Source organism: Lycium ferocissimum, chromosome 2, assembly GCF_029784015.1.
Source record: "Lycium ferocissimum isolate CSIRO_LF1 chromosome 2, AGI_CSIRO_Lferr_CH_V1, whole genome shotgun sequence".
Lineage (NCBI taxonomy): Eukaryota > Viridiplantae > Streptophyta > Magnoliopsida > Solanales > Solanaceae > Lycium > Lycium ferocissimum.
Window position 1 is genome coordinate 49,835,797 of NC_081343.1, and position 27,931 is coordinate 49,863,727.

Genomic DNA, 27,931 nt, shown 5'->3' on the forward strand with positions numbered 1-27,931 from the left:
TCTTTACTGTGTTGAGTGTCCTTTTATTTTAATCTTTGCACGCTGTTATCTCTTTATTACTTTTTTGTCTGTTGGAAATCATGAGACATTGGGATTATGTGTTGTGGTGTGTGATCCTGTCTGAGTCTCCGCCTTTTGCCATTTCTGCAGCTCCACTTACTTGGCTAGTGGTGTTACTGTAAAGTACACCACTTTAGTCCCTTTGGATTTGCTTTGGGCTAAGATTTGAATGATATGATTAGGCCCTCAGAATTTTATCTTTTCAAAGTTTTACCTTTTCTTTTTAGAATGAAATGCTCTAATTTTACGAAGTTACTGATTTGACACCCACTCCTAAAGGACAGTTTACTGTTGATTTGCGTCGTTTCCACCTCTTGTCCTCTTTCTCTTAGGGGTCGTTTGGTTGGAAACAAGTTATCCCAGATAACTTATCTCGGGATTAGTTATTTCATCCTCCCATAGGGATAAAATAACACTACATTTTCGGGATAACTAATCTGGGAATTAGTTATACCATCATTTTATCCCAACCAAGCGTAAGATAAATTCATCTCAAATATAATTTCGGGATTATTTATCCTTATCTCTCGTATCAAACGAGCTCTTAATCTATATCCTTTCATGGATAATAACAGCAAAGAATAACTTTTTTACTCCTCATTTTACGTGAAAGAGCTAGGAAAAAGGGGGTTAAAGCACTTAAATTTTTTGGCGATCAATTTGGACATATATGAGTTCAATGTCAAGTGCAAACCAAACCAAGTTGTAGTGAAAAAAGAAGGTTTCATAGTCACATAAAATGGAGCATGCCTTAAGACCATTATTATGTCAATATTGGGTCGGTCTCTTTTCTTTCGCAAGTATGTCTACCGTGTAAGTTTGTAAGTTCTAGTCTAAAAGACAGCTATTTATGCAATAAAATGAAATGTACATACTTGGGCCAGCTATCTTGTTTCGTTAATCATCTTAAATGGAAATGTACAAAGTATGTTCGCTTAAGGTAAATTACCAGTCTAATAATTGGACAACTGAGAAAAGAAAATTTATTAAGAAATATAGGAAATGGAAGAGAGTTGGATTTATGTGTCTTGAAAAATGCTTTACTTTATCACTTTTATATAAAACCCATACTAAAAACACCAAGCAATATTAAAAAAAAAAAAAAAAGTGGACCCACCATCTCCAAACTCATGTAAAAAAAAGTGGACCCCATATTAAAAAACAAGCAATGTCAAAAAAAAAAAAAAAAAAAAACGTGCACCCCATATTAAAAATTTAAACAATATTCATGTAATTCAAAGTATCCCCATTAAGTCAATAATGGTGGATTTATTGTCATTACATACAGATCAACCCATTAAGTAGGAAGAAATGAAATTATTATGCAATGGCTATGGACCCCATATTATTGCTTTTATATTTTTTCTTCAAAAGGTTAAGTAGCCAAACCATACAATTTCCTTTCTTTTTTTATATTAACTTTGAGATCTAATCTAGATATTTAACCTTGTTGTATTTCTTTATTCGCCATGTAATTTATTTGTTTGTTTATTTATTTATATTTTAAAATAAGATAGAATTTAATTACTTTTTCATTTTTTTTCCTTACTCTAATAATTGTGAAAAGAGATTAATGTCGTAAAAGAAAAAATAATATTAAATGGAGATCAAATAATTAATAAGGTAAACTAGTCAAATAATAATTCTAATTGACGTTTCCTTAAAAAATCGTGCAAAAGACAACATAACAAGTAAAATGTGCTAAACCAAGAATATTTATCAAAAATTAAAAAATAGTAATTCTTCATTTAAATAGAAAATCAAATTTCTACTTTGTTTCGTTTTAAACATGTAAAATTAATTTAATAATTTGAATTAGAATTATCCAAATCAAAATTTGATAAAAAATAATAAGTATTGTTTAGGTCCAATCTACATACATTAACAATAGAATATTTTACAACTTTTAAATTAATCGAATTAAAATTCAAAGTATCAACTGATGCTTAAATATTGCTATTGTTTTATCTCAAAGAGAAATCAAATTTCTACTTTGTTTCATTTTAAACATGTCAAATTAATTTAATAATTTTAATTTGAATTAGAATTATCCAAATCAAAATTTGATAAAAAATAATAAGTATTGTTTAGGTCCAATCTACATATATTAACAATAGAATATTTTACAACTTTAAATTAATCGAATTAAAATTCAAAGTATCAACTTATGCTTAAATATTGCTATTGTTTTGTCCCAAAGAAAGGAAAATAGTTTCCTTTTAAACAAGTCTTCTCTTTTAAAAAGTATTAATAAATTTTTGCAAACTTTGTATTCGTAGCAAACACTAATATAATAAAGTTTTGGATACGAGACAAATTACAATGTTATATTAATCGTGTTTTGAACATAGCATATATATATATATATATATATATATATATATATATATATATATATATATATAACACAACTATATACGCATGATACATTATAATCCAAAGTGTTGGGACCGTACGCGAGAAATCATACGCTGTCTAGTAGTAATATGAAACATGGCAATGTGGATTTTGACGTGGCTGCCAATGGTGCCATGCAAATGATAATAAGCAGCAAAGCTTTTCAGAACTTTGTTTCATCATTTAAAGACAATGATATTCCTAACCCAGATCAAACAACACCTTTTGATCCAAAATTAAATTAAGTGTTCTACAATGAATGAGAAATAAAGCTTCTTTAACATGTTAGCAGAATGGATGTGGTTCACATTTCATACAGAGAATTAATGAACCATGAAGAACAATGAAGGGGAATACAAAGTCTAATTCTTTACTTAAATTCCAAACACATTTAATCATATGCTTAACACATATGGAGATTTAGAATATCACTAATTATCTAACTCGATCAAAATTTAAACTAAACTAATCTCTGTGAAATTTGAAATAGCAGAACTAACAGCTTGTTTGGATGGTTGTTACCAATTGTATTGTACTGTGTTGTTAGTTCAACTACAATGTTTGTTTTGATTGTTACTTAAATTTTAATGTATCATATTGTTAAATTCATCGTTACTTAACGACGAAAAGTTCCATTTTATGTAACGACCAATTTGGTGTTATCGCGTCGTTACCTTTTTTTTTTAATTTTTTTAGCTCTTTCGGGATTGTTGGGCCGGGTCGCATTCGGGTATCGGGTTGGACATTGGGCTGATTTGAGTTTTTTTTTTTTTTTTTGTTTTCATCCGCGGTGTCCGTACATATTGGTCGACTAAATCCGGATTGTCTTGGGTAGTCCCACATTGGGGGGCAAAGCACTCCCTAACAATGGTGACTCCGTATCCAAGGGGGCTCGAACTGGCTGATTTGAGTTGGATTGAGCTTAAAAGGAGCTGATTTTGGAGGCTCTTTAAAGGGTCAGCAATGAGTTTAAAAGATAGCCTCATCTCAATTGTAGTCAAAACGTTAGCGAAATAGCCAATTGATTGATTTGAAATCGAACCGTTCTTTAAAATGTAAAAAAATTGAGGTAAAATTGAGATGAAATAATTATCTTATTAATTAATTATGCTTCTTGAACTTAACAAAGTAAAATATTTATTTGCAAAAGTAGACTAATTGTAATAATTAAGCTGTGAATCACTTTAAACTGATAATTTAAATTATGTACATGACTAAACACATTATTTTTTTGGGATAATATGACAAACACTTTATTTAATTAAGAAAATATTATGTAAATATGCGCGCGCGCAAACACACACTAATAAATGACAAAATAACACCGAAACTAATTAAAAAAATATTTTTAGTTTACTCTATTTATAATTCAAGAAGTTGGGTCAATTAATTAAAGACGTAGAGGGTCGAAACTGGATATCAATTATCGATACTCTACTTTTTTGAGTTAATTCCTCAGTTCGTCATTCAAAACTTATCGAAATTCTTTATGTATTTTTTGAGATAAAGTCATCTAACTTTTAAAGTGTCTCTTATAAATTAGTAATAGGTACCTGAAAATGGATTTTCATCCACCGAAAAAGTGACATGGGCATTCCATTTAATTTAGGAATTTTTACACGTTATACCTACTTCTAATACATAATTAGTGGTAATAACTACTTTTTATTTTAATTATTAATAATAACTAAATACTTTTCTAATTTAACTACTATAGCTACACAGTAACTTTCAATTACCATTCCACCAATACACCTAAAAATTAGCACCCCCAATCCCATATCCCTTTTTAATGGTAACAATATTAATCACTTAATATAAATTACCATTCTCTCTCCTTTTTCATAAATTCTTACCTTTTTTAAAAAAGGAAAAATCTATGAATGCCCAGTGAAATAGTCGTCTTCTTCCTCTCTTCACCCTTCTGCAAAAATTTCACTTCCATTCTCACCAATCAAGAAGATTCGTCGTATTCTTTCTTTTTTTTTTCAAAAAAAAAAAAAAGAAGCCTTAAAGTACTCTTCTTTCTTCTTTTAAAGTTTCAGTATATCGGTCGTCACCTCAGATTCTATTGCCTTGTGAATTATTAAAAATCACAGTAATTCGATTTTCCATTTTGTGGTATTGCAATCCGAAACGGTATTTTCAGTACGGTTATTTCGATTCAAGGCATATGTGGTCAAAGTGGGCCTCTTTCACGTTCTATCCCATCTCCTTTGTTTCGTGAAATTTTCCCTATTAGTGTTATGATTCTTCCACAAAATCAACTTGGTGGAAGTGATTGTTTTTGCTCTAGGCCGTGGTGGTGGTTATGGCGGCGCACACGAGAGAAGGGGAGAGAGAGTTTTTTAGGGTTTTGAGAAGATGAAAAATATATGTATTTGTGTATGTTCTATGATATAACTACTAATTGTTGTGGTTGGTGGTGTATTTTTGTAAGTTTTTCTATATATTTGTGTATTTTGTTCAAATTAATTCCATCAGTTCATCTAGTTTCAAATACACGGGTGACACAAATACATGGTAAGTTTCTATATATTTATGTATTTTGTTCAAATTAATCCCACCAAATATATGGGTGATGCCAATTGTTACTCACACAAATACATGAGATTTAATATAAAATACATGGGGTTTGATTGGAAACTTCAAATACATTAGTTATGCTATCAAATACATGGGTAAATAAAAAACGAAATCAATATTGAAAACTTCAAATACATTACCACTAAATACATGGGTGATGCAAATTGTTACTCACACAAATACATGATATTTAATATAAAATACATGGAGTTTGATTGGAAACTTCAAATACAATAGTTATGCTATCAAATACATGGGTAAATAAAAAACGAAATCAATATTGAAAACTTCAAATACATTGGATGTTGAATGTTTTCAAATTTTGAATTTTTTATTTTTTACGTTTGAATGTTGAAGATTGGATGAAGGAATAGAAAGCGGTTATGGAAAAGAAATCTAAAATCTGATTTTGTGGAAGATTATGGTAAAAAATATCAATTAATAACTAATTAAATGATCCCACCGTTATGACCTAAATTCAAGGTATATGTTTTCTTTTTTACTACGTTTCTATGAATTTACACGCATCAAATACATTCGAAAAAATACCTTAATTTGGGAAAAATAACAAATGATAATATTTTAAATAAATGATAGAAAACTACCATAAGGTAGTCATTTGAGTCATTTTACCTGTAATTTATACTACTAAATTATCATGCAACGCGGGCATTCTTTTATATAAATCAACCGGTTTATACCAACCCAACCCCAAAAAGAATATTAAAAAAATAGATCATTCCCCTAAAATAAAAATTAGCAATCTTTTTTCTCAATGAATTTATGCCACTAGACATACCGCATTTGTTTTTAAGATATTTACGCACATCTCGCGTTATCACTACATCTAAATATTACATAATTAAGATTTGGAATGAACTTAATGTTATTTTATTTTCAAATTATTACTAAAATGGATTTCTGAATTTTGATCATAAATTGAGCATTAATCTCTAATTTTCTTTAAAAAAAAAATTACATACTATTTAAACTACGTGACTATATATCACAATAATTCACAATTCAAAAGATTTAATACGCATATTGAAAAAAATGCAGTCGTTTTTAACTCGCGAAATTGAAATGTAACATATAAATTGGGATTGAGGGAGTAATAAACTTAATTTAAAAAAAAAAAAAAAAAAGAGCTCTGAACTATCTTCAACACCAATAATTGTCGTAACCCTCGAGTAATCCACCATCAAATGTGAACCTTCAGATTCCACTAAAATCCTTTTCTAAACTCAAATTTCAAAAACGAAAGAGAAGAAATTGATACAATTTCTATTTGTTTATCAATTTCCAAAATGCATTCAACAGACCCTCCATTAACAGACCCATCATTTTTTTCGTCCACTGTCAAAAATCTTATTTATGATTGTTTTCCATGTACCGATATTTGGTTATATGTTATTGGTAATTTTTCTGGCTATGAATCTCAATTATATTTTCTTAGGCCAGTGGAGGAGTGATGAGTGGGAAGAAGCAATTTTAACAATGGAGATTATTTCTTGCTTCATTTGTTTTGGAGGTTGAATGGTAGTTTAGTTTATTGTTTCCACTGCTCCGATAACAGAGAGAGAGAAATGAGATGAAGACAGGTCCAGAAATCCTTATCCATGGTTTCTACAGGGAGATAAAATTGGAGAAGGAAAAGTTTAATAGTATAATTTAATAATATAAAATTACACGAGCAAGAGAAGTGTCTGAATAATAATTTTGAGGGTCTGACCGAATAAGATGTGTCCAGATGGTAAGTGGCTAGATTTCAATTGAAACAAATCGCATTTAATGGATTGAGATCCGCTCAAAACAAAATGCGCGATAGTGTCTAAAAAAATGTTACTAAAATAAACATAAGTGCTTGAACTAAATTCGAAAAGGGAAACATAACTCTATGATTTGATAACTTTCATATTTCAAGTTGATTACAATGTCTTGCATAAATCTATAAATCTCTATATATCACCCTTTCAATAGTTTGATAATAGCCAAAATAATATCAATAAGTCCTTGAAGCTTGTCATTAGCATTCAATAGTTTGATAATAGCCAAAATAATATCAATAGTCGACAGTAGTAGTTATATGAAAACAAAATTTTCATTCCACTCCTTTAATATTTTAACTTCCAAGAAATTATTTAATTCAAATCAAATTAGACATTATAACTTATGTATCCTTGAGTTATTTAGTTCTAAATAAATAATCTATACATAGTTAATGAACTTTTAAGGTTCGCTCCTCTCTTAATCAAGGGGATTAGGGTTCGAACATGGATATGAAAAAATCTTTTGTCGAATACAGGCGCGAGAAGGCGAATTATTCCCCGGATTAATTGGTTCAAATGCGTATATCGAGCACCCAATCGAAAATCAAAGAAGTGATAAATGAGGTAGAGGTTCGATAGCTTTTGAAAAGTGACTTTAAAAACAAAAACAAAAAAATTGACTTAAATAAATAAGATTAGGACCTAAAAGTAATTAATTAAAAAGTTTTTAAAAAAATTTGAAAATTATTGTGAGGAGTATTCAAAAAACAAAAAAATTGACTTAAATAAATAAGATTAGGACATAAAAGTAATTAATTAAAAAGTTTTTTAAAAATTTGGGAAATTATTTGAGGACTACAAAAGTCCTCACATTTGCTCTTATATAATATATAATGTTGAGCAGTGGAAGCATGAGTATTCAAACCGTCATAGTCTTTAGCCTTCAATAAATCTGGTATTAGCAATGGCATCGTTATAATTCTCCCAACATAAAGCGTATCGTGTCTTTAATTTTGGATCTGTCGCCTGTTTAAACAACTTTTCAACAAGATTACACACAGATTGTGTGTTATTTTGTGATAAGTTTGTTGAGATCATCATAAGGCCTTCAAGATTTGCACCTTTGGATCGAGGATCAGCCCTCAAAGAGGATAAACATACGTCCCTTTTTGGTGTTTTCGAGCAGACATCATCTATCAGATCGGCTTTCACGCTTGTTAACGTGAAGGGGATTGATAGGAGAGAAATTATCATAAATGAGGCAGAGTTATATGAGAGTGCCATTTTAAATGGTCAAATGTTTTTGTTTCATAACTTTGTGTTGTGATAAGCACTTTATATAGGTGTCCTCCAATTGATGAATATGTTGAGATAGCTATGTAATTAAAGCGTGCAGGACTTTAGTGGATAAAATAATTTAAGTATAATCTACTTATATTTAATTTTGCAAGATTCTGCTTGCTTCCTGCTTCATAGTAGATCGGTTTGTAAGTTAATGCTGTGATCAAATAGCAGATTTCAGCCACCTCCATAGTAAATTAGTATCAATAATAAACATTACACATATTTGCGGAATCGTAGATACTTACTCTTCCCCTCTAAAACGATTAAAAAAATTAACTAATTGGCGATGTTCAAACAATCCACATATACATACACAACTAATGGGGGCAAAGAGGCGGGTTAGTTAGACTTGAACGGGTTGAAAACAGTTTGGGTTACAACCAGCCCACATTAATACGGGTAGAAAAACGGATTGGGTAGAAAAGTGCTGACCCATATTTTTTCCCTAAAGCCAAAAGCCTTCCTGAAGTTCTTTAACAACAGAGGTCAATGCTATATGTTGTTAACAAAAAAAAAAAAAAAAAAAAAAAAAAAAAACCCAATTATCAATAAGATCCTTTCCCTTCTCATTAAGGGGAAAGTTGTCCCTTTTTTAAACCTTCAAAAAAAAAAAAAAACAATTATGACACCAAAGAAGAGAATTAATGAGTCAGGTAATAATATTATGAAATATGTAATGAAAATTAATAAAATTAAAAACCAGAAGAACATAAAGCAAAATACATAAAGAACTTCTTTTGCGTCCATCACCTACTGTTCAGGAGTTATTGCTCTGGATTGGAGAACGTAACGTAGAATACGGTCCTTTGTCCTATGGTCCTTTGTCCGATGATAGGACAATAAGTCTATTTTGGAGTAATTTTTAACTAAGTCTGCTAGAGTAGCTAGCTGCTCTATCTAATTTCTACTATATTTCTAGCATATGTTTCTACTAGTCGCAAACTTTATTATGGTATTTGAATAATTCTCCAATATGTCCACTTTCTGAAACTTTCACCTATTGAAGCGCTAGCTACTTGTTATTGGTTTTAATATGACTGACGGTTTAGGAGAAATGATAAGTTTAATAGATAATAGATTGATGATTACACTTTTAATTTGCAAGCGTGTTATGGTCGAATCTTTATTGAAACTTGAAACTTGAAAATTTGAGTTTTTGAAGTTGTGCTTTTTGGAATTTGAAAATATTTTGAAGATAAAATTCTAAAATCCTATCAAATTTCATGGCCAAACAAATATTTGCAGATAAAATTTTAAAATCTGATCCAAAATCTGTGGTCAAACGCTAACTTAGTGTGTTGAGTGTCCTTTTATTTTAATATTTGCATGCTTTGATCTCTTTGTTACTTTTTTTGTCTGTTGGGAATCATGAGATATGGGGATTATGTGTCGTGGTGTGTGATCCTGTCAGAGTCTTTGCCTTTGCCATTTCTGCTGCTCCACTTGGCTAGTGGTGTTACTGTCCCTTTTGGATTTCTTTGGCCTATAATTTGAATGATATGATTAGGCCCTCAAAATTTTATGTTTTCAAAGTTTTACGTTTTCTTTTTAGAATGAAATGTTCTAATTTTACAAAGCTTCTGTTTTGACACCCAGTCCTACAGAACATTTCACTGTTGATTTACTACGTTTTCCCTCTTTGTCCTCTTTCTCTTACTCTGTATGTTGTATACCTTTTTTTCTGGATAATAACAGCACAGTAACTTTTTTACTCCTCGTTTACGTGAAAGAGCTAGGAAAAAGAAGGTTAAGCACTTCAATTTTTTGGCGATCAATTTGGACATATATGACTTCAATGTCAAGTGCAAGTCAAACCAAATTGTAGTGAAAAAAGAATGTTTCATAGTCACATAAAATATGGAGCATGCCTTAAGATCACCATTATTATGTCAATATTGGGTCAGTCTCTTTTCTTTCGTAAGTATGTCTACCCTGTAAGACTAAGGTCTTAAAGACTGCTCTCTAATTGGATTTATGTATCATGGCCACGAAGAAATATAATACTAAGAAACACGCAGGACAATGTGGAATTTTTTGACGTGGTTCCCAAATGCCGCTGCCATGCAAATATAACAAGCAGCAAAGATTTTAGGAAAACCTCAACAATATATATATAAGGGTAAGAAAAATTGAGAATTCGAACAATTCCGTTTTCCTTTTTTGCATTATGGCACATGAACAACTTTAAAGGAAACAAACATAACAGGAAAGTAAAGATGACCAAAATAAGTGTCATCTTAGCAAAAATCATGTTCATGAGAAATCAATAAATACAATGTGAAGTTTACTAAACTAACTCTAATTATTAGATGCTTTTTGAGAATTAAGCAATATTAAAGAGCTTTATTTCTTTAATGCTAAGGGCATAGTTGGAAACACTTGTTAATTTTTGTCTTGAATTCTTAAGGTGACACTTATTTTGGATTTTTTTTTTTGGCTAATTTAATACTTATTTTAACATGGAGGGAGTATTGTTGGACATAGCAAGACAAATAACATTTTTGAAATTGGAAGAAACTGTGTTAATTTCACGATGCTGCTTCACCTTCCATATATCCACCGATCAAACCCCAAATTTGCAATTACCATAGCCTGCAAACACAAAATATGAAAAGAAAAAGTCAATGAAAACAAATAGAAAACTCTCTTACTGAAGTTAGATATATAGGTCACGGAAGAAGAAAATATGAGTTACTTGGATCAGTAATGGCGATAAGACCACTGTTTCTGAACCAACATGAGCCTGGTAATATATATTCATGACCACAGAGGCATGGTTGATGGTAGTGTTAGGGCAAAAGCATGACCCACCAGTTTGAATCAAGGAGCAGCCAGCCAACCCCACTTAACCACACACATAGTGGAAGTCTTCCACTGGAAGTTGTCCTTCAGTTGCTCTTCTATAGTTGAAGGTTTTGGAACCCACCACTGCAAAATGTAAACTAATTAACTCTGATAATATTTACTTTTAATTTTATTTTATAGCTCACACACAAGTTTTAGCAATATATATGTGAATTAAAAAATTTAAAATTACTAATTGACACGGGATGCATGTGTGACACACGGGATGCATGCGTGACGCACGAGATCTAAATCGTACGATGCACCCACAAGCTAATTTTTTAGAATATACTTGAGACTTTTATTAAGATTTGACTTTAGACCATCAATTTCATTGAGTCTCCCTACTCGTATTGTTTCTTCAATTTCAACAAAATATTGTCCAAACTCGTACATAATATTTAATTAATAGAAAATTAAGTTACCTGTCCAACTGCTTGTGCATTCGCTGGTTTTGGAGTTCCACCTGTAGCTATAGAACATATTAAAGCTTAATATATGAGGCTAAATTTATGTTTTTATATTTTTCAAATGAAAAAAAAGGAATAAGTTGTTTTGGTGAAGGAACCACTGGAATATGACTCCTATGCCATGAAGCTATATAAATATATGACCAGCAGAGAATGCAACAACAAAAAAAGAGTTGGAAATTATGATAACCTAATTAATTAAACCATTGATTTTGATAATCTCATACACAATTGAAGGGAGAAATGTTACCAGTGTAGGGGAATGGAAAGACTGATATTACAAAAACAAAGAAGTAAGAAAAAAAAGAAGTTTAAAATAATAAGAAAAAAAAGAAGTTTAAAATAATAAGAAAAAAAAAGAAGTTTAAAATAAATCTACAAATTTAGTAAGAAAAAAGAAGAAGTTTAAAATAAATCTACAAATTTAGTTTAATGTCGGTTTGGGCCGGAGCTTAACACGGGCCAAATGACACTAGTACTTGTAGAAAACTTTAGTGTTACCCCATCCATTATTTCATCTTGCCTAATCAGAACAAAGCTGTGATCTGAAATACCCTCAGTTTTTGATTACTCGACAAAGTTCTCGAGGGTGCTTGAGTTGATAAAAATCCCTCAACCAAAGATGATTATAAATTGTGCTTCTAGATAGGTATGCATATTGCATCAGTTACAACTTTAATTGCCAATTATATAACATTGTTACAATCGTCTATGATTATATAGTAGCTAGTAATTAATAACGCAAGAACAATTTTTTCTACTTATGAGAACAGAGACAAATCTAAATTTGGTGGCGTATATGAAGAATATGCTACTTAAATAGAATAAAAATTGCCTTTACGATCATGGGCGGCTCAATGAAATTGATGCCTAAAGCCAAATCTTAATAAAAAATCTCAACTATATACAATAAAATTAGCTTCTGCGTGCGTCGTACGTGCATCTCCTGCGATGTATGTGCATGTGTCAATTAGCAATTTTAAAAAAATCACATATATTATATATTGTTAAAACATGCATGTGTGTTAGATATACAACAAAATTAGAATGAAATTATTACAAGCTCTAAATAATGAAGGATGATCTTATTTCAATGACTTGATAGTTAGACTCAAAATTATTTGATGTTATTTAAATAAACTTATGACGATAGATTATTTTTTAAACAAGACTAGTTTGACTTATATATATACAATAGTCTTAACTGATTTTATGAATAGAAGAAAATATTTAGATAAATATGGTTGATTCGCTCTGTAGAGGGAAAATATAAGATTGGTAAAAAGATAGTTAGGTTATATTAACAGTTGAGAGAGAAAGAAACTTATTACTATTAATTTATACTAATAGAAGATTAAAAATTATATATATAACGATAATAACTTTTGTAGGTCTTGTTGGAAATCTTACGGAAAATACTCGATCATGAACACTGTAGGGATCTCTTCAAAACTTGAGGCATGTCAATTAAAACATCATCCTTAAAGATAATTCACCCGGTAGGGGTGTATCCCCCAGGGTTCAACAAGCTCTTCTAGCATAAAACTAGGAGCCAGAATTTAATAAAGATTTATTTCTAAAAAACCAAGCACACAAAAAAGATAGGAAGATTTTTTATATTGATCTAGATCATCCAAAAGGAAAAGACATGATGAGTGTATATAAATAGAGGATCCATAATATATGAATGGTTAATGGTTCCAACGGTAAGAAGATTTAATGAAAATAAATGAGATTAATGGAAATGAAGGAATGAAACAAATGTCAAAACAGATGAAAATGAATTAGTCTCATTTGAATGTTAACGTTGGAATTAGACTTAATGGATTACCAATGCTATTCAAATAAGCTATAACATATAGAATTAGAATAATGGATAATCAATAATAGTCAATAGTCTGTTATCAAACAAAACAGACGTTACAATCTTTCAAAGTGATAATTATCTTTCATTTTTTTTGCAGATTGCCATTGTAGAGGTTGGATTCACAAGACAGAGTTTTACTTTATAAGATAGAGTTTCATGCAAACTCTGCCTTAAGGCTAGAGTTGCTACCTTAAGGCAAATTCTGCCTTATAAGGTAGAGTTTCATGCAAACTCCGCTTTAAGGGTAAAGTTGCTACCTTAAGGCAAAATCTGTATTGTGATTTTTTTTTTTTTTTTTTTTTTAACCGAAATCTTTTTTTAATTGACAATTTGAGGGGCAAAAAGATCACCCCCGAATAAGGGCAATCGTGCAAATTGCCCAATATCTTTTTGAGATATTATTTTTACATCAGGCCTTAGGCTTAAAACAAGTGCTTCACTTGCTTTGGGGTTGACCCGGCCCGATTACGACTCGACAGTCTATTTTTAGAAAACTATCTTCAAAAGAGGAAATGTTAAACCTGCAGTAAGTACTCATTATTCGCTATCCTTTCCTTATATCAATTCAAGATCAGAAAAGGGTCAAATATAATATATCGTGCAAATTGCCCAAATATATCGTTGTATTTTGAGATATTATATTTTACATCAGGCCTTAGGCTGGACAAAACAAGTGATTCACGTGGCATTGCTTTGGGGCAATGACAACCGCCGCCGCTAACCCATGACCCGGCCCGATTACGACTCGACAGTCTATTTTTAGAAAACTATCTTCAAAAGAGGAAATGTTAAACCTGCAGTAAGTACTCATTATTCCACCGAAATGTCAATATCCTTTCCTTATATCAATTCAAGATCAAAGTATAACGAGGGGTATATTTGGAAAAGGGTCTTTTCCAATTCAAGATTTATTAAAGATTATCCAAAAGAAGATATATTTAGACAGGTGCTTTTTTATTGAAAATTTGTGAGTACGGAAAAAGACTTATTTTTAGGTTCAAAAAGTGCCACAGGCACTGCTCAGTCCAAAAAATTGGAAAAAAAACTTTCATAAAATATTTCCTTTTTTTTTTTTTTTCGAATTCTCAAAAGTAACACGTCCAAACTCCAAACACCACCTAAATTTTGCTCAATTATGAAATTATCGATGCTAAATTTGGCCCATAAAAGATAATTAAAACCCTTCCAGTTTGGACCGGTCGGCAATGTAATTATTTAAAGATTTAGATGGGTGTTATCCTAATCAACTCAGCAAAATGTCAGGTTAGCTTAGACAGCATTACTATCTCAAAGGAATCCAAAGATAATTTTGTCAGAATAAGGGAGGAAAAATGATTTTGGACGTACAGTTTAATTTTACAATTAATGTACTTACGTTAAATTATCTCTTATAGTAGATCAATTTGTATATCAGAGAACTAAAAATACGAAAAAAAAAAAAAAAAAATTGTTCCAGGAGGGTTGGTTTAGACCTGCTCGCATTATAACTCAATCGATCCAAGCGAACTTTGGAGGAAATGTGTTATGATTAGTTTATTAGCTTATTTTGCCATCTCATACCTGTTCCCCTGAAGTTTCTAATATCTGTCAGTTTGAAATTGCTTGAAGTCGTTCATCTCGTTTTATTTATTTTCTGACACCCCTAAAGGGATCTATCTTCACCATATTTGCGCGTCAATGCGCTACTCCCTATGTAATAAAACATTTAAAAAAAAAAAAATGGTATCTAGTAGCATTTCTATATTAGTTCTAGTGGCTTTATGGATCCCAAATTTAAGCTGGATCCAGGAAATTGACTGAGTTTTGACGACTTATAACATGAGACAAAAACCTGGCTCTCAATTAGTGTGTTGACTTCAGAACAAGTTGTAATTTTTATTAAATTAATAATTAGGGTTTATAATGTATCAATAGTTACCGAGTTAGTCGAATTTGTTTTTATAAGATATAATCTAATTTTTTGCATATCTTTTGCAGCATTCAAGTATGCATGCCAAGTTGTCGACTAAATTGGCAAATAGTCGCTGTTCGTCACTCTCTGAAGAACGTTGTGAGTTTACCCGACTAAATGACAAATGATAAAATAAAACAATTGAATTATAGTATTATTTCATATAGAAAGTTTATTGTAATATATTTAATGTCAAATCATATAATTTTAAATCAAAATCAACGTTTACTCTAGAAAAGATAGTGTGTGTGACTTTTTCCTAGTGGCATAAGATTCAAAGGCTCAACCATACAAGATTTCTTTTGTTCTTAATAGTCACAGCTCCATACTGACGAATTCATCATTGCACACCCTCAAAGTTTATGTAATATTACGAAAAGATTAATATTTATTTGAAGCAGCCTGTCCTGCTGGCTCTAATATCATAATAATTCTTTTCATGTGTCAAGCATACATCAGAGCACCTATAGTATCATTTTTGTGAACTATCATGTCTCTGAAAATTTCACCAACGATTTCATTTTGGACAATAATTTCTAGAATAGGAATATATCAAAGGCATCCCCAGAACTAAAGCATATTCTATCCATTAGGAAAAGACCACCCCTGAATGTCGTCTTTTAACTTTTCTTTTTTAGTTTCCCACCATTTGTTTGATACCTGATTTGGAGCCCGACTAATTCAGAGTCGTGCTGGAAAACCTCAAAGACTTTGAGGGTAACTGTTCCCTACCAAATGTGATTATATTTCTAAGCGCTCGAACCTGAGACCTCTTGGGTGGATAAAATATGCCCTCCAGTCTTTGGTCGTATAACGTGTTTCAACTTGATCTACTTTTGACAGGGTAACCGTAATAATGGATAGCTTATATAATAATTCATCATATTCATATTGGACTATACTGCCCCACTTGCATTTACTTTTGAGTAGAGCTATTGGCTGGCGACCATCCCTTGGACTATAGTCAATGCGCGTTTGGCACACAAATTTGTCATTCTTGTTGTAACATTATCATCTTTCCTTCTTTTTTCTTTAATTTTTATTCACCTTTTTTCGTTTGTTTACTAGAGTAAATATTCTCTTTATTTATGACTTTTCAGTACCTTCCCATTTAAACACTTGCACAAAAAAACGAAAAAGAACTAACCATTGAAACCTATACAAAACCATTAGTTACAGCCTATTGGCACCTTATCAAGTACATGGTTCATCTACCAATTTAAGTTGTACCAAAGTGAACTTGCTACCCCTTTCCTCACAATTCTATCCAGCTTGTCAACTCTGCTGTTTCTTCATAAACCACTTTCCTTCTCAAGAAAAGAACAAACCGAGTTGAACTTCTCGGATGTTTCTGCTCCATGTGCCACTTCTAGAAAAGAAGGGAAAAACCCAGTTGACTTGCTGTAATGTGAATGCACAATTTGAGTTTACTATTCATTTGGTGGTCAGCAAACTTGATATTTTTAATGTACTCCTAGATTTTGAGGGGGTGTAGTTTTTGTTGTCTTTTCCTGTGTGGGGGTACAAGCAACTTGTTCATTAACGTGGGGCATCCTATATTAGAGGCATGCTTGGTATTTTCTATCAAATTCACAGAATATAAGTCATGTTCATTATTATGGAAGATTAGTTGACTTCTACTGACAGCAGTAAATAAAAATTCTATATAATGTATAAAGTCTTCATTTTCAGCTTAAGTTTTTTCAGTGAGTGAAGCTTCTTTCTTTTGAACCAATGATGTCAAATACAGTAGCTGTATATGCATTAGCCATATTCTCTAGTACCTTCTTCATAGCTCTGTCATCTGGGCAAACTCCAAGCTTGGAAGTTGAAGTTGCTGCTTTGAAAGCTTTCAAGAAGTCAATCTCTGATGACCCTTTAGGTGCACTTGTAGATTGGACTGATGCAAATCACTATTGCAACTGGTCTGGAATCATATGTGATCCTTCTTCAAAACATGTCATCAACATTTCGCTTATTGGGACAGAGCTCAAAGGCGAAATCTCTCCGTTTCTCGGAAACCTCTCCAAACTCCAGGTTCTTGATCTAACTTTGAATTCATTTACTGGAAATATTCCACCCCAGCTGGGTCATTGCACAGACCTGGTTGAGCTCATTTTTTATGAAAACTCTCTTTCTGGTGAAATTCCTGCTGAGCTTGGAAACCTAAAAAACCTGCAGTTAATAGATTTTGGAAATAACTTTCTGAATGGGAGTATACCTGAGAGTATATGCAACTGCACTGAATTGGTGTTAGTAGGCCTCATTAATAACAGTCTCACAGGCAAATTACCATCTGAAATTGGTAATTTGGCTAATCTTCAGTTGTTTGTAGCTTATCAAAACAATTTGGTTGGTTCTATTCCTACCTCCATTGGATTGCTGACAGCTTTGCAAACCCTTGATCTGAGCGAAAACCAGTTCTCTGGACCTATACCACCAGAAATTGGCAACTTGTCAAGTTTAGGAATTCTTCAGTTACATCTCAACTCTCTTTCTGGAAAAATTCCATCTGAACTTGGCCTCTGTGTCAATCTTGTTACCTTGAACATGTATACTAATCAATTCACTGGAAGCATACCTCCTGAGCTGGGAAATTTAGAAAACTTGCAAACGCTCAGATTGTTTAATAATAAGCTGAACTCCAGTATACCTGCCTCATTGTTCCACCTGAAATCATTAACTCATTTAGGACTCTCACAGAATGAGCTAACTGGTAAAATTCCTCCCGAGTTGGGATCTTCAACGTCGCTACAAGTGCTTACCCTCCACTCAAATAGGTTGTCTGGGGAGATTCCATCCACTATAACAAACCTGGCAAACTTAACATATTTGTCTTTGAGCTTTAATTTATTGACCGGATCACTTCCATCGGAATTTGGGTTACTCTATAATCTAAAGAATCTAACTGCAAGCAGTAACTTCCTAGAGGGACCTATTCCACCTAGCATAACAAATTGTTCACATCTTCTTGTTTTAACCATTTCTTTTAATAGAATAACGGGGAAAATACCAAATGGGTTGGGGCAGTTGTCCAATCTTACATTTTTGTCTTTGGGATCAAACAAGATGTCAGGGGAGATTCCTGATGATCTTTTCAACTGCTCAATGCTTGAAGTTCTAGATCTGAGTGACAACAATTTCAGCGGGAAACTCAAACCAATGATTGGCAGACTCTCTAAACTTCGAGTTCTAAGAGCCCGTAGTAATTCATTTCTTGGGCCAATCCCACCAGAGATTGGTAAACTGAGTCAACTGGTGGATTTAGTGCTTCATAAAAACAGTTTCTCAGGTGTGATACCACCAGAAATTTCAATGCTTTCAAACCTCCAGGGCCTTTCGCTGTCTGACAACAAGCTGGAAGGTGAACTTCCTGTGCAACTTTTTGAGCTTAAACATCTCAATGAACTCCGGTTGCAGAACAATAATTTCTTCGGTCCAGTACCCCACCATATATCCAAACTAGAATCACTTTCGCTAATGGACCTGAGTGGAAATAAGCTTAATGGTACAATCCCAGAGAGCATGGCGAGTCTCCGCAGACTGATGACCTTAGATTTTTCACACAACCTTCTTACCGGAACTCTTCCTAGAGCAGTACTTGCAAGCATGAGAAGTATGCAAATTTACTTGAATATTTCCAGCAACTTGTTAAATGGAGAGATCCCAGATGAGATTGGCGTGTTAGAAATGGTTCAAGAGATTGACATGTCAAACAACAATATATCAGGCAGCATTCCCAGAACGCTAGGACGCTGCAAAAACTTATTCTCACTGGACCTATCTGGAAACGTGCTCTCGGGTTCTGCTCCAGGTGAAGTTCTCACCAAATTAAGTGAGCTTGTGTCCTTGAACCTCTCAAGGAACAGATTAGAAGGCGAACTTCCTGAAATGGCAGGATCGATACATCTTCGCTCTCTTGATCTCTCACAAAACAAGTTCAAGGGAACCATTCCCGAGAGATTTGCCAATATGCCTGCATTGAAATATCTCAACCTTTCTTTCAACCAACTTGAAGGTCACATTCCAAAGCGGGGTGTATTCAACAATATAGGGTCGGCAAATTTATTGGGAAATCCATCTCTATGTGGAACAAAGTTTCTCAGGCCATGCAGCATCAAAAGCAGCGGAACAAGTTCTCATGTTTTTTCCAAGAAAACCTGGATCATATTTGCAGCATTTGGATCGGTTTTTGGTCTCATTCTTCTTGTGTTGGTAATATTTTTGATTCATCGTCACATGAAGAAGCAAAAAGTGAAAGACGCGGAGGATAAACTTCCAAAGTATACCTCAGCACTGAGCCTCCAGAGATTTTATCAAAAGGATTTGGAACATGCTACCGATAATTTCAGTCCAGAAAAGATTATTGGAGCCAGCAGTTTAAGTACCGTGTACAAAGGTACGGTGGAAGATGGGAAGATCGTAGCAGTTAAGAAACTGAATCACCAGTTCTCAGCAGAATCTGGTAAATGCTTTGATAGGGAAGTCAAGACTCTGAGCCAACTCAGACACAGGAACCTGGTTAAGGTGCTCGGTTATGCTTGGGAAAGCAAGAAGCTAATGGCTTTAATTTTAGAATACATGGAGAATGGGAACTTGGACAGCATTATTTATGGTCAAATGGCGGATGACTGGACACTGTCCAATAGGATTGATATTTTAGTTTCAGTTGCAAGTGGGCTGTCATACCTGCATTCAGGCTATGATTTTCCAATAGTGCACTGCGATTTGAAGCCTTCAAATATTCTTCTGGATAAAAATATGGAAGCACATGTGAGTGACTTTGGGACAGCTAGGATGTTGGGTATTCATCTCCAGGATGGGAGCAGCATATCATCCGCATTTGAAGGAACTATTGGTTACATGGCTCCAGGTAACAATTCTTACAACTTCTTGACCCACAGTATACCAGATTTTACGTTACAATTAACATGAATAAAGATTTCTACAATGTAGACAAGCTTATGTGGGTAACACGAACACATATTTTGGTCAATGGTGAATGTTTCAAGCACATTCCATTTTAGCATCATTCAGTAGCAACATCACTTTTGTAAATCACAATACACAGCTTAGCAGAATCTTTTTTTTTCTTTTTTTCTGTCAATCACAAAATGCTGATTAACTTGCATGTGGAAGAATGGACAAGCATATAAATGATGCAATGTTTTCAACATATAATCTGAAAAGTATTGTTTGAATGCTAACATGCTAGGCCTAGCTTTAGAGTTTTGAATTTCATGGACATTTTACATGCTCCATGTTTAATTTGTGACCTCACTTACATGAAATATTTCTCTATGAAACAGAGTTTGCATATATGAGGAAAGTTACCACAAAAGTAGATGTATTCAGCTTTGGTGTGATAGTAATGGAGATCATTACGAAAAGAAGGCCAACAAGTCTTACAGGAGCAGATGAATTACCAATGACTTTGCATCAAATTGTTCAGAATGCCCTTGCGAATGGCATAAACAAGCTAGTCCAGATTGTGGATCCTAATCTAGCTTCATGTGTCTCCAAGAAACAGGATGTAGTAGAGGGACTTCTTAACTTGGCTTTATCCTGCACCTCTCCTGATCCGGAAGATAGACCTGACATGGAACAAGTTCTATCTTCCCTTACAAAGCTAAGTAAGATGGAGTGCATGCATTCACGTGTTTGTTTGGTAAAAGCTTAAATTTGATGTAGACGAAACTGGAGCATCAACAATCTTAATGTGAACCACCATTAAGTTTCCCTTTGTGGCCAATGGAACTAGTCCATAACTTTAAATGTATGTTACTATTTAACTATTTAAATAGAATTTACGTTTTTCAAGCCATAAATGATCTTTCGGGTTTTCCTGCTTTACAAATAAATTACTAGAGGTATATAGTTGAACTCTCACGTTAGATTAAGTTAAAGTTGACTTGCATCATAAAATTGAACAGCATATTCAAGAATACTTCACCATAATAACAACTACGGAGCAAAAACACTAGATCTTTACGAAGTTGATTGCAAGACAAAACAGCCAACACATTCTGTCACTAAAGATTGTCTACAGGGAATGAGCACACTTTTGAACAAAAATATATAGAAGTGAAATTGACGAAAACTCAAAAACAGGCCTTAATAAGCCTAAAATCATCCAATCCATCATATTTTACCTTAAAATTTGCATTCCAGAAATCTATTTGCTAGAGCAAAGAAGCAACCTCATCTATTGGTGGATCATTATGCAAGAACTCATCGATGGTCGAGGGAAATTCAAAGCTTCCAACACCATCAAAAACCTCTGTTGAATGAATAAGAGCAGCTTTGCCTAAAAGCAAATGAGCCAACTTAAATGATTCTCTTCTCTCTCCAATATCACTATTCAAAAAATGCTCAATCCAACTTTCTAACCTCTCCCCTTCTTTTCCATTTTTTGGCCCTTTAACCCCAACAATCTTCCCATAAAATGCATCATCACAACCCAAATCCACTTCCACCCTTTTGTCTCGTTCCCTTTTACGATCCGATAAACCTAATAGTTCCATCAACAGTTCAATCTCATCAACCCCATTATCATCAACTCTTTCTTGAACATGTGTAAGGTTTATCTGAGGTGGGGTTTGTGGGAAATGAGGGGAATTTGAGAGAAATTGAAGTGGGGTTTCACTTTCTTTGAGGTTTGTGTTAATGGAGTTATCAGGGGTATCATCACAGTTAAGGTATAATGGGCTGATTAAAGATTGGGTCGATGTGTTGATAGGTTCTTGTTGAGATGGTTTGTCAAGTTTCAATCTTTTCTCTAATTGTTTGAGAGAAGAGAAGAAATTGGAGTGTGGAGAAGGTCTTTGCATTTTATTTTTGGTGGGAATTAGAGTGAATAGGGGTTTAGGGTTTAAGTTATGGAACAGTGAAGAGGGAAAGGAAAAAAGAGCGCCAACTACTGAAAAGGATAGTTGAATCAAACGGCTGTTTGGTGAAGCTTTGGTTAGACACTATTTATGTCTCGTTTGGTTCGAACACTAAATTATCCCGGGATTATAGTCCTGACAATATAATCTTTAACTAATTTATCTCACCGTGGGATAAAATAATACCAAGTTTGATGGGATAAGGTGGAACATTTAGGATTAAGGTTGAGATTAAATTTATACTGTGTTTGGTTGAGAGTATAAACTGTGTAAGTTTAATCCAAACTTAATCGTGTGATATCCACCTTATACCACGAACCAAACGAACAGGTTTAGATTATTTGACGATTTCACATGAAAGCACAAGGAATGTAGTAAATTTTATGTTTGGTATTCTATGCTTGTGAAAAATACCCTGAACTTCATAAAAAAGAAAATACTAGACTTTACAACTTCACTTGAATTCCAAGAATCTATTCAGCTTATTTATCAAGCCACTGCCGAAATAGTTATTTCTACTGTGAAGATGCTCTCGTAAAATCTAGAATCTTAATGCCTTCAAAATTTAGAATCCACCTTGTTCTAATGTTCTTCAAAAATCCAATAATTTATATGCCCTGCTGAAACAATAATTTAGCGTTGAGCTATCTTTTATTTGATTCCTTTATCTCGATTTATTCTTCAGATTCTCTTCTATGCTAGCTTTTGTACTTCATACTACTCAATGAACTTAAGCATCCAAAATTGATTTTAAAAGGTTATACGATGACCTATCAATACAAGTGATTTCCCTTATGTCTGTTTATACCTTGGATCGTATAGTTGCTAATAAGAGTTTCTGAAAGACGACACAGGGCAAAAACGTACTGGTGAAGTTCCAAGTGACACTCTTGACACACAATATGTAAGTAGTATGTCAAGATCCCTGGCCTTCATAAATGGGCATGCATCCCTCTCTTTTGTTGATCCAAGGCAGTCAGGTTGTTCGTCTGTTTGGAACTGATGTAGCTGCTGATGTTTTGTGGAAACTGTTCAACTTACATATGCAGGTAAGCTTTTTGAAACTAAGAAAGTTCTTTGGCTTATAAAGCAGGTGAATCTATTATTCCCATATTATTGATTAGGTCCATGAATTGTGTATTTATTTGTTTGCGTGAAACCAATAGCAGTTGTGGACCACAAATGCTGATAAGAGTAAAAAGAAATTCATTTAAAAGGAGAAAAAGGCATGTGTAACATACAGTAAATTATAGCACTGTTTCTGCGTGCCCAGACTTAGGACCACTTGTATGAGTGGTGGTGAATAGGTGATATAGGTCTACACAACCATGACAACGATTAATAAAACAGTTCATTCTTCTTCTATTTTCCCTTTTCCTTTCTGATTCACACTAAGAAGGGATAAATTCGGGCTGTAATTACTTGAAAATGCCTGCAATAGTCTTTTACCCTGCTGGAAGAAAAATATCTAAAGAATTACCCAATGGGGAAAAGTACAAGACATCTTACTGTAAGCTCAACAACGCACATGACAGAGAGCAATCTTTGTAGCCACACAACGTAGGTTTGGTCCCCCCTAGTAAGAATCTTGGAAGATTGATGGATTTGTGATTGCCAAGTGTCAATGAAGAGTAATCTTGATACCCAATGAGATCATAGATATAGATATCACTGGATAAGGACTCTTCCCCTCTTACTCCCTATATATGGTGAAGCCCTTGTAACTTCATCTCATCACAGCCAACTTCAACAATATTTCAAACCATCAAACACTCACTTTCCCCTTGATAAACCATGGCAGCTGCTACAATGGCTCTTTCTTCCCCTTCTTTTGCTGGACAGGCGGTGAAGCTCTCGCCATCTGCCCCAGAAATCTCTGGAAATGGAAGGATATCTATGAGAAAGACTGCCGCCAAGCCTGCCGCACCTAGCAGCCCATGGTACGGTCCAGACCGTGTTAAGTACTTGGGCCCATTCTCCGGTGAGTCCCCAAGCTACTTGACCGGTGAATTCCCAGGTGACTACGGGTGGGACACCGCTGGACTTTCAGCTGACCCAGAAACCTTTGCCAAGAACCGTGAACTCGAGGTGATCCACTGCAGATGGGCTATGCTTGGTGCTCTTGGATGTGTCTTCCCCGAGCTCTTGGCCCGTAACGGTGTTAAGTTTGGCGAGGCTGTGTGGTTCAAGGCCGGATCCCAAATCTTCAGCGAGGGTGGACTTGACTACTTGGGCAACCCAAGCTTGGTCCACGCACAGAGTATCTTGGCCATTTGGGCTTGCCAAGTTGTCTTGATGGGAGCTGTTGAGGGATATCGTGTTGCTGGTGGACCTCTTGGTGAGGTTGTCGATCCACTATACCCTGGTGGCAGCTTTGACCCATTGGGCCTTGCTGAAGACCCAGAGGCATTTGCTGAGCTCAAAGTAAAGGAGATTAAGAACGGCAGACTTGCTATGTTCTCTATGTTCGGATTCTTCGTTCAAGCCATTGTTACCGGAAAGGGTCCATTGGAGAACCTTGCTGACCACCTTGCAGACCCTGTTAACAACAATGCCTGGTCCTACGCCACAAACTTTGTTCCCGGAAAATGAATATCATAAAATATTCTTAAACTTAGATTGTTTTATGGGCCTGTAAAGTTGTTATGAGTTGACAATAGAATGAATTTTTGTTTATCTTCTATGATTGTGTAGTTCCGAGTTTCATTTTCCAATGCCATGAATCAAATATTGCCACTTACATACCAAAGGGGAAAAGAGCAAAAAAGTCTGAAGATACATATGGGATGTGGTAACTAGAAAATTTGTAAAGCTGTTATAAGCTTAAAACTTGAATTTGCAGACCAGAGGAACTTAAGGAATTCAATTAATTCTGGAGAAGCAATACTCAAAATTAGTGTAAAGCATTAATGTTGGACAACATGATGTTATTACATGATTCCTCATTTTCTGTCGAGAAGTGAAAGAGGAATTAAGAGGACATAAGTACATAACATCATTTTACTACCAGACATTGACATCTCAATGATAAGGGAAAACCAATTTGTTTTCTAGTCTGAACGTGGTAAGGAGTAACATACTGTATAAGTTTTCAGGTTCCTATATTATGCGTCCTTAATTTAATTAGCACCTTTGAACAAATTCATAAATTTCTTGTACAATCCTCCTTCCTCACATCTGGTACTATTTTTAGATTAAAAGCACCTCTGATGTTATTTAACAGGGGCAGGTACCCTTCCAAACAAGGCACATAGTACTGACCAGAAGCAAGGGACACAGTTAGCAGAAGACACAAGTAAAGCTATATAATTTAAGTTATATGCACTAATAATGTAAAAGTTTTTACTTAATCAGATTACTTATTAAGTAATTATTTGTAAATCGCTTGATAAACATTAATTGGTATGTAATCTGGTAAAAAATGTGAACTGACCTGCTATCACTTGTTAAAATTTACTACTGATAGTGTAAGAACATCTTTACACCGTTAGTGTATATAACTTAAATCCACAATTAGTAAATTCTATTTCTCTTAACACAACCTTCTCTTAAAGTCTATAGTGATGCTGATGAATCCCAACAAATGAAAATCTATGCTCATGTCCTTCTGAACAAACTCTTTCTAAGTCTCAGCATTGCTCATGTAGTAGTTAAGTGCACGTACAAAGCCACGGTTAAATCTCTTAAACATGAAATGACATTGCAACATATATTAAAACTTTCTATGACTATACCTCTTCATGTATGATAAACAGGTTTTCCTCAATTTATTTAGTTGAAGGCCAAACAATAGTTCTACATTGAATTAGATGATAGTTGCAGCATCTTTTACCCTGCTGGCCTGGTAGACAAAATCTAGAGAAATGCCAAGTGGATAATGAATGGGATATCTTATTGTTAGCTCAATAACTCACGGGATAGAGTGCAATCCTTGTAGCCACACATAGGAGGACAACATTGGTTGGGTCCCCCTTGTGAAGATCTTGGAATTGATGGATTAGAGATTGCCAAGTGTGCATTAATTGCTGCCTACGGGATCTTGATACCCAATGAGATCAAAGATATAGATATAACTAGATAAGGACTCTTTCCTCTTACTCCCTATATATGGTGAAGCCCTTGTAACTTCATCTCATCACAGCCAACTTCAACAATATTTCAAACCATCAAACACTCACTTTCCCCTTGATAAACCATGGCAGCTGCTACAATGGCTCTTTCTTCCCCTTCTTTTGCTGGACAGGCAGTGAAGCTCTCACCATCTGCCCCAGAAATCTCTGGAAATGGAAGGATCTCTATGAGAAAGACTGCTGCCAAGCCTGCCGCATCTAGCAGCCCATGGTACGGTCCAGACCGTGTTAAGTACTTGGGCCCATTCTCCGGTGAGTCCCCAAGCTACTTGACCGGTGAATTCCCAGGTGACTACGGGTGGGACACCGCTGGACTTTCAGCTGACCCAGAAACCTTTGCCAAGAACCGTGAACTCGAGGTGATCCACTGCAGATGGGCTATGCTTGGTGCTCTTGGATGTGTCTTCCCCGAGCTCTTGGCTCGTAACGGTGTTAAGTTTGGCGAGGCTGTGTGGTTCAAGGCTGGATCCCAAATCTTCAGCGAGGGTGGACTTGACTACTTGGGCAACCCAAGCTTGGTCCACGCACAGAGTATCTTGGCCATTTGGGCTTGCCAAGTTGTCTTGATGGGAGCTGTTGAGGGATACCGTGTTGCTGGTGGACCTCTTGGTGAGGTTGTTGACCCACTATACCCTGGTGGCAGCTTTGACCCATTGGGCCTTGCTGAAGACCCAGAGGCATTTGCTGAGCTCAAAGTAAAGGAGATTAAGAACGGCAGACTTGCTATGTTCTCTATGTTTGGATTCTTCGTTCAAGCCATTGTTACCGGAAAGGGTCCATTGGAGAACCTTGCTGACCACCTTGCAGACCCTGTTAACAACAATGCCTGGTCCTATGCCACAAACTTTGTTCCCGGAAAATGAATATCATAAAACATTCTTAAACTTTGATTGTTTTATGGCCCTGTAAAGTTGTTATGATCGTTGACAATAGAATGAATTTTTGTTTATCTTCTATGATTGTGTAGTTCCGAGTTTCATTTTCCAATGCCATGAATCAAATATTGCCACTTACATACCAAAGGGGAAAAGAGCAAAAAAGTCTGAAGATACATATGGGATGTGGTAACTAGAAAATTTGTAAAGCTGTTATAAGCTTAAAACTTGAATTTGCAGACCAGAGGAACTTAAGGAATTCAATTAATTCTGGAGAAGCAATACTCAAAATTAGTGTAAAGCATTAATGTTGAACGCTATGATGTTATTATATGATTCCTCATTTTCTGTCGAGAAGTGAAAGAGGACATAATATTATTTCACTATTGAACTATTGACATTTCAGTGATAAGGGAAAACCAGTACTATATGTTTTCCAGTCTGAATGTAGCAAATAACATATAAGTTTCCAGGTCATCATAATTATGTGCTCTTAATTTAATTAGCATCTTTGAACAAATTCATAAATTTCTTGTAGAGTCCTTCCTTACATGTGGTACTATATCTTTAGATTAAAAGCATCTCTGATAGCTTATTCAACAGAGGCAGGTATCCTTCCAAACATGGCATACAGTAAGCAGAAAACACAAATAAGCCATATATGACACTAACTATTAGCAAAGAGTTTAAATCTACGCACTAACAGTGTAAAAAGGATTATTTAACATAATCAGATCATTTGTTAGGTATA

The 27,931-nt window shown here is 34.2% G+C and overlaps 2 protein-coding genes and 1 long non-coding RNA gene across 3 annotated transcripts; 2 read left to right on the top strand and 1 right to left on the bottom strand.

The window, feature by feature from the left end:
* Nucleotides 1-10,258: 10,258 nt before the first annotated feature.
* Nucleotides 10,259-11,744, bottom strand: LOC132048153 (uncharacterized). Its single transcript, XR_009412917.1, has 4 exons — nucleotides 11,721-11,744; nucleotides 11,426-11,466; nucleotides 10,852-11,084; nucleotides 10,259-10,748 (listed from the first exon to the last, which is right to left on the bottom strand). It is a non-coding gene; the product is annotated as an uncharacterized LOC132048153 (long non-coding RNA).
* Nucleotides 11,745-16,954: 5,210 nt separating this feature from the next.
* LOC132042753 (LRR receptor-like serine/threonine-protein kinase FLS2) lies at nucleotides 16,955-21,116 on the top strand. The gene is made up of 2 exons (XM_059433283.1): nucleotides 16,955-20,161; nucleotides 20,598-21,116. The coding sequence occupies exons 1-2, from the start codon at nucleotides 17,023-17,025 to the stop codon at nucleotides 20,966-20,968; spliced, it is 3,510 nt and encodes a 1,169-aa protein (XP_059289266.1). The 5' UTR covers nucleotides 16,955-17,022; the 3' UTR covers nucleotides 20,969-21,116.
* Nucleotides 21,117-23,894: 2,778 nt separating this feature from the next.
* On the top strand, nucleotides 23,895-27,259 carry LOC132042765 (chlorophyll a-b binding protein 21, chloroplastic). The gene is made up of 2 exons (XM_059433286.1): nucleotides 23,895-24,763; nucleotides 26,739-27,259. The coding sequence occupies exons 1-2, from the start codon at nucleotides 23,970-23,972 to the stop codon at nucleotides 27,166-27,168; spliced, it is 1,224 nt and encodes a 407-aa protein (XP_059289269.1). The 5' UTR covers nucleotides 23,895-23,969; the 3' UTR covers nucleotides 27,169-27,259.
* Nucleotides 27,260-27,931: the final 672 nt, after the last annotated feature.

Coding starts and splice junctions, on each gene's coding strand:
- LOC132042753 (XM_059433283.1), top strand. CDS start 17,023: ATGATGTCAAATACAGTAGCTGTATATGCATTAGCCATATTCTCTAGT. Junction 20,162..20,597: donor TATTGGTTACATGGCTCCAG/GTAACAATTCTT, acceptor TCTATGAAACAG/AGTTTGCATATATGAGGAAA.
- LOC132042765 (XM_059433286.1), top strand. CDS start 23,970: ATGGCAGCTGCTACAATGGCTCTTTCTTCCCCTTCTTTTGCTGGACAG. Junction 24,764..26,738: donor ACAAACTTTGTTCCCGGAAA/ATGAATATCATA, acceptor TCGTAACGGTGT/TAAGTTTGGCGAGGCTGTGT.